Source organism: Thunnus albacares, chromosome 18, assembly GCF_914725855.1.
Source record: "Thunnus albacares chromosome 18, fThuAlb1.1, whole genome shotgun sequence".
Classification (NCBI taxonomy): domain Eukaryota; kingdom Metazoa; phylum Chordata; class Actinopteri; order Scombriformes; family Scombridae; genus Thunnus; species Thunnus albacares.
Window position 1 is genome coordinate 6,996,564 of NC_058123.1, and position 16,010 is coordinate 7,012,573.

A 16,010-nucleotide genomic window follows, 5' to 3' on the forward strand; every position below is an offset into this window, starting at 1 on the left:
ATATGTTATTCTGCAAAAACATATATAATCTGTAATATTTAAAATGTTTCGGCAACTTGTTTTCGCCAAATCACTGGTTGCCTCCGCCCAAGAACTACAGATGGAAATTAGTTTTTAGCTACTTTATCTGGTACAATACACATATTGTTCATTGTCCCTGTTAAATAAACATCAACATAAAATATAATTAACAGTGATCAAATTTATGATATATTACAATAGGGATCAATAAAAAGGAAATTGAAATGAAAATGAAAACTTAACTATGGCAGAAAAGAAATTCTGCCGCTGGTAGATAATCAGAAAAATCATTTAATAAGCAGAATTTAGTACCAAAATGACAAAGAGTGAAGATGCATGAAAAGTGACTCTAAACAAAATCAACGCAAGTTATTGTTGTCGTTGTTTGGACACCTGATAAATGTATGAAAGCTCTGTGACATCCTATTAAAGTTTCAAATGCAAACAGTAGACTAAAACCACCCGATTCTGAATAGCATGTATTGCTTCTGCTAACATTATCATTCATTATACCAGTGATATTTTATACAGAAGGTTTGTGGCTAAATTAAGAACAAGACACATTAAACTTGAGAATAAAAGATACAGTGCAGTGCAAGATATGAACAAATAGTCCCACACTTAATTTAACAAGTCTTGATTTGAAAGAACTAAGCAGACCTCAAGTTTACTGGGAGTTTGCTCCAGTTCTCCAGTGATCAAACCTGTCCCAGACAATCTGAAAGGTCTGGATGGCTCATAACGTAGCAGCATATCAGACATGTACAGTATGTTGGCCATAAACCATTCAGTGCTTTATAACCAACAGCGCTTTCAAATCAATTCTTTGACATGATTCTTTGCAAGTGGAGGTAAAAGTGAAGGAAAGGGACTCTTATCTTTCACTTCACTTTTACATTTAGCAGAAAAAAGGGAGATAAAGATCACAGATACCATTCTTATAAGAGATGAAAGAGAATTAAGAAATGAATTATGTCATGAATAGAAGTAACATTAATCTGCAGAGGCCTATGTTGGAATTACTTTTGGTTCTACTTGGTTTAACTAAACTCTAGTGTATAAATACTGCATCACAGGAATTAATTATGTTGTTAACTTTTAAGGATCACCTGTCTCAAGCAAGGTGATTTATACTGTAATACTGTAGTAAAATGAATAGAAATAATAGCTGCCTGGCAGGTAGGAACACATGCAAAACATTTATGCTTTAGGCAATTATCAGCAGCAGTTTATGTAAAGTATGGGGTGTTATTTCTGGTAAATTACATATAATATGCAAAGACACTGGTGCATGAATGGGTTGTGTATGTTTTAACACCAGTAATGACATAAATATGTCATGTCCATTGGGAAAAGTATATGATTTAAAGCTGGTATACCAGACTAGTGTACACACGAGGACAACTTTTGCCCAGATACAACCTGTTGACTATAAGCGAAACCCTCGCCAACTCCTCCAGTCTTCCACCTCTCATGTAGTATCCCTATCACACTGCAGGACAGACGCTAACAGGTGCAAGGTTTGACATTTTCATTGAAGCGTGGCTCAAGAGTAAAGAAACGCAACTTTTGAAGCTGAACTTTTTAAAAAATTAAGTAGCACATTAGCTCATAAATATGAGTTGTAAAGGGGAAAGGGTGATAAAAGTAGAGGTGGTGGTGCTCAAGCTTGCTATTTTGTTCCAGTTTTGTTTTCCTCACCAGTTCACTGTCGCCTGCTTAAATGCAATAAAGAGATATTTTTATTTTTATCTCTTATAAGTTGTGTACAACTCAAGATCAAACTGTACCCACTTTCGGCATTCTTGACAGACTTATAGACACTCATGACATTGGATATAGGCCACCAGCACAAATTATATTTAGACCTGGCACGAAAAATAAAGCAGAGACATTGCATAAGCTGCATTTTTTTGACAGTAAAAAGTAGTCATAGGCTGCAACAGATTAACCCTGATTAACCCATAATATTGAAAATGCCAGGGTTCACTCTGTGCGGACAGATGACAAATTAACCTCCTTGCATGTTGCAAATGCTTCAGATGAAACACTGGAGGACTAGTTTTCTATTTCAAGATTACGCTGAGCAAGAAAACCCGAGTCGAGCACGCTTGCTTAGAATGTGATCAACAGAACGGCGCTGAGTTGTGGTGAGAGGCTACGGCGAATTCATCAAGATATTACAACAATGGATACTTTGACAGAAGATTTTGCACCATCAGATGTTGATACTGAGATGACGGTGTTGACACCTGAAGATATCACAGATCAAAACCCTGACGCCAGTGATGATGTGGAGAATCTTCGAAACAGGTACAAATCACTTATTGTACTTAATGTAAAGTAATATTGTAATCTGGATAGGAGGTTTGCTTTATAGTTTTCACAGTAGGTGTACATTTTTTCATTTTCAACAAATCCCTTCCCCTGAATCAGACCATTTATATCAAGAAGCTCAAAGGCAACACTTTATTTCACACTAATAAATTGAATCAATTCCCATATGAAATAGTGAATTAATGGAGGAAAATCCATTAGTGTGTTTATTAGTGTGTGTTGGTTGGCTGTTTAAGACTGTGAATGTGAGAGAATTATTATATTAATCTAATCAGCTACATAAAATATCAGTGATTTATATTTCTTTTCTTTTGACATCACAAAATCTTACACTCAGTTTCAGATGTTAAAGATTCCCTCCAGACATTTTTTAAGATTTATACAAAATACTCTACTTTGACTAATAATTTGTGTCTGATATGGTTTTTCCACAAAATCAGAATCTGTAAATATGCAAATATTTACTGTTTACTTTACTGTAAAGTCTATTATCAGTGTTTGTGCACTGGACGATTCAAGTTTCCACATCACACTTGTATAAGTTGAATATTGGATCAGGATTAGCTCCAAATTATTTGTGATGTCACAGATCGTATTTGAAGTCCCGCCCCTTTAATTTAGATGTTCGATGAGCTCAGAGAAACTTTTCACTTTCAGCGGATGAATGTGAAAACAGCCTTCTAGTGTCAAACTTTGCACATACATCATTCTGCACAGTGAAGCTCAAACATTCAACTATAGGAACAAGAAAAACATATTTTTGAGTGGAGGAGGACTTGAACATATTTTCTAATCCAGTTGCTTGAAATGCTAAATATATGTTTAGCCATTTGAAGCTGTTATCGATAATGGTCCTTGATTAGCTTAGCTTAGCTTGACCTCAACATATTTTTGAGCCGTTTGCTTCATTTACAGAGAACAATAATTCAGTTGTTGCTCATTTAACAAGTATAAAGCCAAACTATGTGTTATAATAAGTATGCATTTGAAATTCAGTCAGTAGGCTCAGTGAAAAACATAAGAACAACATTTAATTTTGTTGTAATAAGAACAAAATAAACTGGAGAGGGGAAAAAGGGAAAAAGAGGACCTTTTAATTTTTATAAATAAATAAATATTACAATGTAAATAAGAGGTTGCAAAATTCTGTTAAATTGAAGGAGCTTGCTTTCTGAAGCAGATCAGATCTTCTCTACATGTAAAGTATAAAATCATGAAGACACATTATAATGGTTGGGACAGTATATTAGTTTTCTTCCAATATGTGAGAATTTTTATTGTAATTTATTTTACTTTTTGCTGTAATGAGGGAATAGGAAAGAAAGAGTTTCTGAGCTGGAGTAAAGTTCGGGGTTAATTCAGTTGATTTGAGGATTATCAATAAAGAACTTGGTTCTAGATTAGAGGTGATGAGTTTAGGGACAATGTCAAACGTGTTACACCAAACAGGCTGAATTTCATAAAAAACATGGCTTAAAGGTGCTTCTGAGGGCTGGCATCAGTCACACTGGATATATTTTGTGTAACTTTATCTCACTGCCACATTGTTTGTGTGTTACTGTCCTTCTCAGTTTACGTGAGGCTGTCCACGATGAGAATGTCCGGCCTAAGATGCAGTGCCTGATGATGGACTCTTCCTTCTCCATGGTAACTATGCAAGGTGAGGACAGCGGGATCGCTTGGGAGACGACCCCTAGTCGCTGTTCCACGCCATGGGCGTCTGAAGCTGGAAACTTCACAATGGACTTCAGCTCTCCGGTTGCAGTACGGCCTGCGACGCCTGGATCTCAACCAGCAGGAAAGATTATCTTTGTCATGGATGAGGAGCTGATGTCAAGGCGGAAGAAAACCAAAGAGAGGGTAGGTGGTCATAGGAGCAAAGCAGACAGACATGTCCTTGCTGAAAGCTCTGACAACATCTCAGGAAGGCCGGAATTAATCGGATTCTCTCAGCCAAATGTGAAAACTGAAGAAGAGGAAGACGAAGAAGAACCGATCGACCCGCTGGAAGATAAAGAGCAACGGTTATTCAGCTTAGTGTCTGAAGGCTCTGAAATTCTCAACATTATTGTTCCTCCAAAACTGGTTACTGTGGATGAAGAGGAGAGCAAAGAAATGGTGGACAATCTGTCTTATCTGGAGGAGAGCCCTCTTCCTAAAGCCAGCGAAGAGACCCAAGACAGTGTGTTCGACCTGAACTACGAGATGGTGATCTCACCACACACTCCAACAGAATCAAGTGCAGTAAGATACGACCAGCCTTCACCTGCCATGGGTCCCCATGTAATGGATCCACCAGGAGCCCCAGTGGCCAGACCTCCGGAGAGAAGAGCTGCTGGCAATGTGGACTACTTTGAGCCGTTCACGCTGATTGGTGCCCAGGCTCCAGGAAGTCCTGCTGTGATCTCACAGGAACAGGTGAAATTAGAGGCAGAGGACACCACTGAGAGCCAGGACAAGCAACCAGAGCAGTCTAGAGACCACCCCACCATAACAAACTTAATGAAGGATAATGAAAAGTCAGACACCATCAGTCTGGGGGAAATCACCAGCGAGCTTCTAGATGAAGTCTTCTACGGAGGTACAGACAATGACGATATGAAACCAGACAAAGAGGACGGAGGTGGAGGGGCTAAAGGCGTGCCCACTAGGCTCCCTTCAAAACCAAGTGGTTCGACTTTGTTTGGAAGCCAAGAGGACATCCTGACTCCAATCTTCCTACCTGAGGGACCGCCCAAAATTATCGACCCCATTTTGCTGGAGGAACCCAAAGCCATGGCCTTTCTTTACACGGACCTGTATGAGGAAGCACTCGGCAGTCGGCAAAAAGAGGAGGATACAGAAAGTATGACCTCTGAGAAGTCCTTCCACAGCAGGCATTCAGACCGGGAGGCCAGGGGGTACCTGGAGAAATATGTCCTTATAGATGAGACTCCTGTAGTGGAAGCAGAACCAACTGATAAAGAAAAATGCCAAGAGGAAGGACCTCGGATATTGTACGAAGATTTGCATGATTTTGGCAATTTTATTTCCAAGCCAGACGAAAGTGACATGCCAAACTTAGAGGAGGAAGTCACAGACTTCTTAAGGTCCAGCGCCAATTCTTCTCCATGTGATGTGGAACCTTTCCCTCGATCACTAGAAGAAGATGAAACAGAATCAACAACAAAGAGTACAGCAAAGGTAAACAAAAGTGTCTCCATAATGGTAGAAGAAGTCGCTCAAACCCCAGAAGATCCACTTAACGATTCATTCTTTGCCTCAGAGGAACTTGACTGGGGAGATACATATGACTATCCTGAAGAAGCCCTGGAGGAGACAGATGTGTTTACAGATGAGGAATTGTGGGAAGAAGACTTAGAAGTGCAAAAGCCAGTTGCTCCCCCTAGAAGAAAAGCAACATCCTCTCCTAAGGCATGTTTGGACTTAACACCTTTGACTCCAGTTGATTTAATTAGACAGGAAAAGGAAGAGGCTTGTGGAAAAGAACAGAGGGAGGAAGAGAAAGAGACGGCATCACCTGCCGAGACTGCTGATGAGGGAGATGAAGACGGAGAAGAGGCGACACCGGCTGATGCTTCTCCATCCGAGAACGCATTGACCGAACCCCCACAAACTGAAAATGTAAAAGATACCAAAGAAATAACTGCCTTGGACACAAAACCAGCTTTAGCTGAGGAGAAAGACACTAAATCTGTAGAAGAAGACAAAAGAAATAAGACTGAAGCTGCTACAAAACAAACTGAACCAGTAAAAGTAGTTATTAAGTCATCAGAATCAGCTAAAGCAGAGGTTAAACCTGAGAAACAAAGAGATGGTTCAACTGCCTTACCAACTAAACCAGATAAAGGACAGTGTGTAATACTTTAGTGTGACTACAAGTATTTTTCAATAAGTTTTTTGACTGAGAGACATTGAGACATTTTCAAATGTGCTTTTAATATAAGTGATAGGGGCCAAAATCCACATTATGTCCACACAGTCATGTTGTGCAAAAATGCATTTAAAAGTTAATCTGAGGAGTTTATATGAGGTTTTGGCAGTCTGAGTTAGTCATATCAAGTGCATATCTGTCTCATTTACAGTCTTTTTAGCATCAAATTCCCTCTTTGTGTTTTCTCAGACAGTGTTTCCCTGTTGAGCTGCGGTGGAAGTATAGTAACAAAAAGAAGGACTTTGGCACTAAAACAACTGTAACGTTGAAAGATATCTACTTGACTTATTTGGACGGCTGAAGCTTCATATTAGCTTCAGAAACATTTTTGCACAGAAGGAGGCTTTTGTGGATTTTGGCTCCATCACTTGCATTGTAAGAGCATTATGAAAGGATCTTCTAATGGCCAGTATGAACAGGACGAATGATTATGGCAAGAAAAACCTGTTTCAATGTTTTTTTGGGCACCTGACTGTTGTTTTAAGACAGACTTGAAAAATTGTGAACCCGTCCTTTAACTTTGTACTTCACTCTAGTTTTTCTAATGTCTACCTGGCTGTATTCACAATGCATAAATTCAAAAATCAAAGTCGGCATTACATTGATCAAATATCCTTTGTCTCTCCAGTGCAGACGGGTGGCAATTGTGCATGAATCATAAGTGTGTATGAAGGGAGCAATTTGGGTCACGAGTGTGAATAAAAAGAGTGAGAGTGCATGTTGTTGGTGTGTGTGTGATGTTAGGGTCGACCTTAAGCTATAAATAAGCCTCTCTGGCTGTTAACCTGACACCTTATATAACCTAGGAGTATGTGTACTTTGCACCCTCTTGTAAACAGTCAAAGTGTGTAATATGTGCAAAGATGTGCACTTTTGATAGATAGATTTTGACATATTGTAATTCTTTGTTTAATTCTTAAAGTTCTTCTCCACTCAAAAATGTGTTTTTCTTATTATTACTTCACTGTATTGAATGATGTATGTGCAGTTTGACACTCAGAAGACCGTTTTCACCTTCATGTGCTGAAAGTGGAAAGTTTCTCTGAGTTTAAATCTGAGTTAAAGGCGTGTATCTACAAGCATGATCTGCCTCATCACAACTAGTTTGGAAGCCAGTCATGGTCCTGTATGCAACTATGCAACGCCTCTAGTGCACGAACACTAAGAATGGACTTTATAGTGAAATTGGAGACATCTTGTGTCCAGCAGTTAAAGCTTTAAAATGGAAATTATTTGTAAATTTATAGATTCTGGATTTTTCAATGAGGGAGAAGATGAAGATGTATTTTTAAGAACTTTTTAGGAAATCCCAATTCATCTTAAAACATTTCTTGAGGGGATCGTTAATGGTTCCCAAGACCAACATGAATGCTGCAGTTTATGCAAATTAAAACAAACATATAATCCACACCAAATATCAAGCAAAACACTGGTTTATGACCTATGAGAGCTGCTTTTCAGACAATCAAAACAAACTGTAGCTGGACAGAGAGGACAGAGCTGTGTTTACCCAACATGCAGGTTTAGGTCAAGCATTATTTACAGATAGTCTTCCATCTAGGCATGAAACCAAAGGTCCCATCTGGAGCTCAGCGGTGATCCTGTGCCTGCTGGCTTTGAAGAGGAGACTCACAACACACATACAGATATTTACAGACACAAACATGCACGAACACGGTATAAATAGGATACAAAAAGAGGTAGCACTTTGTTTTGGCAGAGCAAAGGCTATGTTTTAAGTCTTCTAACACATGTATCAAAAGTGGTTGAACCTCTGTTATCACTAGTTTAAATGGACTTTGGTGACATCCAGCGTTACAAATGGGCATGTCCCTGTTTTCTAACCGTTTAAATCACCTTTTTTCACCCCCATATCGACAGGTGGCAGCTGTGAGTTGATGGTTCATGATCAGCTTACAAAAAGAAGAGTTGAGGTCATAGAATTAGACTAGTTAGATAGTGATTCACATAGCTAATAATCAGAAATGTTTTCAAAACAATCCCCACATTAAATTATGTGCTGTGAAACACAAAAAGTAGGGCTACAACTAACAGTTCTTTTCATTATCAATGAATCTGCAGATTATTTTCTTGATTAATCGAACAGTCTGTGAGAAAATGTAAGACAATAGTGAAAAATGTTGGTCATAACTTCTCACAGCTCTAGGAGGTGTATTCAAATGTCTTGTTTAGTCCAACCAGCAGTCCAAAACACAAAAATATTAATTTCACTGTCACATATGACAAAGAAAAGCAGCAAATCTGCACATTTGAGAAGCTGGAATCAGACAGTTTCTCTTTGAAAAATGACTAAAACGATTCATCTATTATCAAATCAAAAATAAAGTATTATATATACATCTTAGAACATGTCTGGAGGGGATCTTTAATCTTAACATGTGTGTGTTGTATTTTAAAAGCTTGTTAAATTATCCATTGTGTCAAATCTTCATCTGAAAAATAACTAAAATGATGTATGAATGATGAATGAAATGTAGTGGAGTAGAAAGTACAATATTTCCTTCTGAAATGTAGAGGAGTGGAAGTATAAAATAGCATAAAATGGAAATACTCAAGTAAAGTACAAGTACCTCAAAACTATACTAGTACTTGAGTCTCTATGTGATCTATTTCTATGCTGAAGTCTTCCTCTCGGCGCTGTGTTTAACTACTCGGTTAGCATTTTGCTAACACCGAAATGGACAATGTCCCCAGTCTTTGCTCGTCTGTCTCCCCTGAAGAAAACGGTCCAGAAACCTGCGACAGCTCTTCCTCGACAGAAGATGGGTTAGTCGACGCTTTTGGCGACCTGGCTGCCCTCCCGGTGGAGGTCGGCGAGAGAAGACCGACGTGTTTACGGTGCCGGTGAGCTGAATTAGCTAAAAGTGAAGCTAATGCTAGGTAGCCGAGTGGTTAGAGTTGGGACCAGACAGGAAAGAAATCCTTCGACCTCACTCCCCCCTCCTTCCTCTTCTCCCTCTTCTCCTTCTTCTCCCCACCAAGTTACTGGCATGCTTTAATGAAGGGAAACAGATTAATGTCGTTACAGAAAGCCAGCTCAAGACCAGCTGAAACAGAAAAAAAAACAGATGATGGGGGCTAGGATGGGAAGTAACTGGGATATCACAGCTTCACGTCTGCAACTTTCCTCCCATGTAGTCGCCCTCAGAAGGTGTGTCTCTGTCCTTTTCTTCCAACACAACCCCTGGAGGTCTCCACATGTCTGTACATAGTGCAGCATCCTGCAGAGGTGAGTCCTGTTCAACTCATATATGATTATTAATAATAAATATAAATGCTGTATCTTATATCCAGATGTCTGCGTCCTTCTGCCATGGAGATCTAATGTGTTGCACAGGGTTTAATGAACTAACACATCCACTAAAAGCATAAAGATATATACTTAGAGCTGCAACTAACTATTATTTTAATTATCTATTAGTCTGTTGATTATTTTTCGGTTAATCGATTAGGTGTTTGGTCCATAAAATGTCAGAAAATGGTGCAAAATGTTTCCCAAAGCCCAAGATGCAGATGAAATGTCTCATTTTGTCCCGACCAACAGTCCACAACCCAAATATGTTCAGTTTACTAACAATAATTAGAGAATTTGGACATTTTTTCTCTTAAAAAATGACTCTAAATGTTAATCGATTAGTAAAATAGTTGGCGATTAATTTTGATAGTTGTCAACTAATCGATTAATTGACTAATTGCTGCAGCTGTAGTCTACCTTTTATCCAACCCAGATGTCTGCGTCCTCCTGCAAACACCTCCAATAAAATCATAAAGACATATACTTAGGGCTGCAGCTAACAATTATTATTATTATTATTATCAACCAATCTGTTGATTATTTTCTCGATTAATTGATAAGTTGTTTGGTCTATAAAATGTCAGAAAATGGTGAAAAATGACAATGACTGTTTTCCAAAGCCCAAGGTGACATTCTCAAATGTCTTGTTTTGTCCACAACCAAAAGATATTCAGTTTACAGTCATTAGAGGATTAAAGAAACCAGAAAATATTCACGTTTCAGAAGCTGGAACAAGAGAATTTTAATATTGTTTTCTTTAAAAATGATTTAAAGCAATTAATCGATTATCAAAATAGTTGATACTAGTAGTAGAAACGCTTACAGTTTTCAATGTGCATATCAGTGATTGATATTTATCAGTGTTTTATTTTTTTATTAAATGCCACACTCGAATCAAAGGGATTTTTCATGAACTTACTGGCATTATTAAACTAGTCGAAGCTCTCTGTTAAATAGGTCTGACAAATTAAGTCCATCACTGAGTGTAATTAAACCCAAATTTAATGGATGTAATGTAATTTTGTCAAAGCTCAGTACTTTAAACCCTCACATGACCAACTCCGTTATCACACATCCTTCTTGTCAGATGACGTGAGTCCTTGCAAATCATTACCATGGAATTTTTTTTTTCCATTTTTGTCACCTATCCAACATCGTGTGAGTCGGGCATATGTCGTCTCACAGCTGATGAGAGGACATACACACTAAAAAAGTTAGGAAGCAGCATCTTCTATTACTACTAGTTTAAAAAAAGTAAGCCATGCTTCTAAAATAAGGGGAAGGATCTGATTGTAGGGCTGCAACTAAATGATTTATTTATCAGAAAATAGTGGAAAAATTCCCTTTATAATTTATGACAGCCTAATGTGACATCTTCAAATGTCTTGTTATGTCAGTCCAAAACCCAAAGATATTTAATTTACCATCACACTAGACAAAGAAAACTATAAAATCTTCACATTTGAGAAGCTGCAACCTGCAAATATTTTGCTTAAAAAATGATTGTGATGTGATGATCAAAATAGTTGCCAATTCATTTTCTATCGTTGCAGCTCTAATCTGATCACTGAACCGCTGTACGTATATACGGATTTACAGTAACCAGATTATTACAGAGCATGTGTAGTCTGATGAGTGTCCTGGTTTCACTCCTCTAACCTCTGCTGTATTTCCAGGAGAGCAGAGTACTTCGGACGGTGCCTCTTCTTGCTGCTTGTTTGCCACAAGGAAAATGCAATGTCATAGTTGGAAGGAGATTTAACGAGGAAAAGTAAGCAGTATTTCTTTTCACCGCACCGATTTCACAATATTGCGACACCGCTGTAATTTAATCCTCAAATATATTTCATTTTTTTCGTCTCTTTTCTTTCGCTCTGCTCAGGCACCCGGAGCTGGCTGCGGTGTGCCGGGACAGCCGAACGCTTATCTTATATCCAGGCCACAAATCCCAGAACCTGGAGGAGTTAGTGCAATACCAAGACGTTGGCACTGTAAAACATAATGTCATCATTATAGATGGCACCTGGAGCCAGGCGAAAAACATGTTCCTCAAAAACAGCCTGTTCCACCTCCCGAAACAGGTGTGTATAACCGCCGTGCTGTCACATTAAAAGAGGATGAAGTTCTGATGTTGAGTTTATATGTTTTTGCCCTCAATTGTGTCACACAGCCCAATTACTGCTGTCCTACGTTAGAATTATATGTAAAAAATGAGATTGGCTGTGTAAATCACACAATACTGCTGGAATATTGTTGCTCTGTTCACCTGAGACAATGACAGTTCTGCTGTTTCACCCAGTCGAGGGGAAGCTGCTTCGCCCACATGAAATGACTAATTGAAACTCAAGAGCAAAAAGAGGAAACATGTCTCTTAAACGTAGGCAGGTGAACACTCTGGACTTTTCAAACTGGATTGGAAAGAATGAGCAATGTGTGCTTTTTTATTAATGTCAAAGCATATGATTTCTGGATGACAGCTGACAGTGCAAATGTATCTTCGTTTATCTAACTTGCTTCTGTGTGTTTTTTTTTTTAAATTATACAAAATCTTTGTTTTTTTTTTTAGCTCTTAAAGTTATAATCTTTAATATTTCTTAATTTCCTGTCTCAGAGTTCTGGGGGTTGCAAACATTTGTTAAGCAGCTACTTTGTCAGAAATACAATAGAAGATCAACTGGTGTATCTGTTTACAGTGCAGCCAAACAAACGTGGGGTTGTTTTTACTGGTCAATAATGATTGCAGGGGCAGTTTAATAGAAGTTGGAAGTGTGCTGCTTTTCATCTTCATCTGAACAGCTCACTGTGGTTGTTCCTTCTTGTTCTACTATTCCCTGCAACATTTAAAACTGATCAGCTAACAAAAAAAAAATGCAGAAAATGACCACGTCTGCTGGTTTGGTGAATGTATTTTTGATGAACAATTGCAGTCAGCAGTGTTGACAGTTGTAACGTCACTTCACAATAAAAGCCACCAAGCCTTTCATCAGTTCAACACTTTTAATGTGAACTACTAGCAGTAGGACATGTTCGGTTTATAACTTAAAATGACTCTGATATGGCTGTGGGAGAGTGAACAGGAAACAGTGAGGCTGATATCATTGAGACGTACATGAATGCCTCATTTCCTGTGAATTCACTGTGCCACTAACATAGAGAGGTCATTGCAGAATATAAATACCTACCATAAATAGTATCAACAAGCAGTTTTATAACTTTAATCCATAAAAAAAAAAAAACACCGCCTTGTATATATCTTACACTTACACTCATTGATCAGCTCTGTTTTTGTTAACCAGGTGCTGCTCAATAGGACTCTGTCCAGTCAGTATGTGATCCGCACACAACCCTCCAACATCTGTCTGTCCACGCTGGAGTGCGCTGCTGTTGCCCTGTCCATCCTGGAGAGGAACGACGACATCCAAGAGGTGACGTGATGAAATAATCAGGATCATGAGAGTGCATGTGCCACACTTTTTGACCCGTAGATTGTATAATAAGTTTAAATTTACATATACAGTGGATGGGAAGTGTGAAATCATAACACTGGTGTAAAACTATCATATATATCATATCATTTCATCACTTTCTTCTTCTTCTGTGTTCGTCCAGGTTCTGCTGAGGCCTCTTAAAGCCTTGTGCTCGTTCCAGCTGCAGCACGGCGCTCAGATTCATCACAGCAAGGAGCATCTACTGAAGAACGGCATGTACGACAAACCCATGCCCAAGAACAAACGCAAGATAAAGAGGATGGAGAAACTCGTCACTGACCACAACATCTGTCCGAGATGAGGGAGTGACCGAGCAGAGAAGAAGAGGCTGGAGTCGTCTCTATATATATATACGCAGCTGTCTACTCTGCATAGGACTGAATCACCAGGGCAGCATGTAGCAGCGTCAGGGTACAAGCACGGAAACCACTGGACTCGCTGGGAAGGGTTTTTCTGTTTTGTTTTGTTTTTTTTAAGATAATTGATGTATGCTGGTAAATGTTATTTATGCATTTGTCATTCATTTAAAGAAAAAAAAAGTGAATGACAACTCAAGTGTCATGGTGTGACAATAAATCAGGTTTCTGACTTTCACTGTTTTAAAAGCAGTTTTCAGAGTTCCTCTTTGCATTTTATAAACACTGACGGTTTCTGTTTTTGTTCTTTATTTTACATTATATGTTTGCAGCTGGTCACATCTGGAATAAGTTACATTTTCATTCAGATAAATTACAACAAAAAAAAAAGATAACTGGAGCAATACAACACCAAAACCCAGTGATTTTACATGAAACTACTAGAGACACATAACACAGCAGGAAATTACAGTTTATTATATTAATGTACTGTATATATATTTTATTATACTGTATGTGAGTTCACCATTGTTGAAGCACTTTTCAATATTAGCTATGATTTAGTTGGAATATTTTAAATACTTGTCACAATTGTAGGCACAGACCAACCAGGGCAGGTTTTGAAGTATTAAATTGATTAAATCTTGGAGGTTTTCTATGCAACAAATAACATCTCAAAAATGTACATACTTTATTTGCATTTTAGGACTTAGTAAGTGTTGAATTTGTTATTTCTTAAAGCTAGATTATTACTAGAATTGCACCTTAGTTTTTTTTGTTATTTTTCAGTGTAATTATGTTTGTGGGAAGCCCATTAATTGTAAACCAGGCATGTAAAAATGACTTTATATGTGGCCATTTGGCTGTTTAAAGACATTTTTCAACTTGATATTGTGTTTTAAGGATGTAATTAAACACAGTTTTGAAAATAGTTCCTCAAAAAGTAGTTCCTCCAATTGATAGATTTGAAATATTTGTACCCACGGTACAGATATGAGTTGATTCTACGTGTCCTGTATCATTGGTTCTCTGACAGCTGATTAAATGCATTTTTAGGGGTAAAATCTGAATTGGTTTAAGGTATAAAGTCAGTTCCCAGGACTATTTCACACTCACTGAAATAATCTTATATGTATGAGACTTTTTTCCCCTATACAATAACTAATAAATATTGATTGATATGATATACTAAGGAAAATAAAACGTTAGGGGGAGTAAATGACAGTGCAGGAGAAATAGAAAGAATATTAAAATAAGGAAGTATAAAGAAGTAACGGATACTTAAGTCTTTACAGCTTTAAAGGACGGGTTCACAGTCTTCCAAGTCTGTCTTATAACAACAGTCAGGTGTCCATATGAACAGTGAAAGAGGTTTTCCTCGCTGTAATCATTCCTCCTGTTCATACTGGCTGTTAAAAGATCCCCTTCAAACGTGCTTTCAACGTAAGTGATGGAGGCCAAAATCCACAGTGTGTTTCCACACAGTCGTTTTGTGCAAAAATGCATTTAAAAGTTGATGTGAAGCTTATATGAGGCTTCAGCAGTCTGAGTTAGTCATATCAAGTGGATATCTGCCACATTTACAATCTTTTTAGCATCAAATTCCCTCTTTGTGTTTCCTCAGACAGTGTTTTCCTGTTGAGCTGTGGCGGAAGTATAGTAACAAAAAGAAGGAATTTGGCACTAGAAAGACTGTACTGTTGAAATATATCTACTTGATTTGACTCATTTGGACGCTGAAGCTTCATATTAGCTTCGGATAAACTTTTCGATACATTTTTGCACAGAAGGAGGACTGTGGATTTTGGCCTCCATCACTTACATTATAAGTACATTATGAAGGGATCTTCTAATGGTCAGTATGAACAGGACGAATGATTACAGCAAGAAATACATCAATGCTGATTTGGGCTCCTGACTGTTGTTTTAAGAAAGACTTGAAAACAATTGTGAGCACGTCCTTTAATGATGCAAGATTTAACAGTCTTCAAGTACAGCTTACATTCTTTATGGAAAGTAGGAAAAAAGAGGCTTTTTATTGGTGAATTAACATGTATATATATGCTGATGCAGTGGTGGAAGAAGTATTCAGACCCATTACTTGAGTAAAAATACCAATACAGCAAATACTCCATTACAAGTGAAAGTCCTGCATGGAAATTCCTACTTTAAAGTAAAAGTACATGAGTATTATGAGCTTGATGTAGTTCTTGTTCTGTTATTCCCAGTTTAAAACTGATCAGCTAACAAAAAAAAAATGCAGAAAATGACCACGTCTGCTGGTTTGGTGAATGTATTTTTGATAAACAATTGCAGTCAGCAGTGTTGACAGTTGTAACGTCACTTCACAATAAAAGCCACCAAAGTATTGCAGTAAAAGTAGTGGTTTGGTGCCTCTGACTGATATATTATTATATATGACATCATTAGATTATTAATAGTGAAGCATCAGTGTTAGAGCAGCATGTTACTGTTGTAGCTGCTGGAGGTGGAGCTAGTTTCAACTACTTTATATACAGTTAGATAGTTTAGTCCAGTGGTTCCCAAGCAAGGGGTTG

At 38.0% G+C, this 16,010-nt stretch overlaps 2 protein-coding genes across 2 annotated transcripts; both read left to right on the forward strand.

The window, feature by feature from the left end:
- The first annotated feature begins 1,907 nt into the window (after window positions 1-1,907).
- Window positions 1,908-6,473, forward strand: si:ch1073-398f15.1 (cardiomyopathy-associated protein 5). Its single transcript, XM_044332769.1, has 2 exons — window positions 1,908-2,334; window positions 3,930-6,473. The coding sequence occupies exons 1-2, from the start codon at window positions 2,210-2,212 to the stop codon at window positions 6,226-6,228; spliced, it is 2,424 nt and encodes an 807-aa protein (XP_044188704.1). The 5' UTR covers window positions 1,908-2,209; the 3' UTR covers window positions 6,229-6,473.
- A 2,450-nt stretch (window positions 6,474-8,923) lies between these two features.
- dtwd2 (DTW domain containing 2) lies at window positions 8,924-14,383 on the forward strand. Its single transcript, XM_044333542.1, has 6 exons — window positions 8,924-9,157; window positions 9,452-9,542; window positions 11,285-11,379; window positions 11,491-11,689; window positions 12,905-13,033; window positions 13,218-14,383. Exons 1-6 carry the CDS (start codon window positions 8,991-8,993, stop codon window positions 13,395-13,397), a joined length of 861 nt encoding a protein of 286 aa, XP_044189477.1. The 5' UTR covers window positions 8,924-8,990; the 3' UTR covers window positions 13,398-14,383.
- Window positions 14,384-16,010: the final 1,627 nt, after the last annotated feature.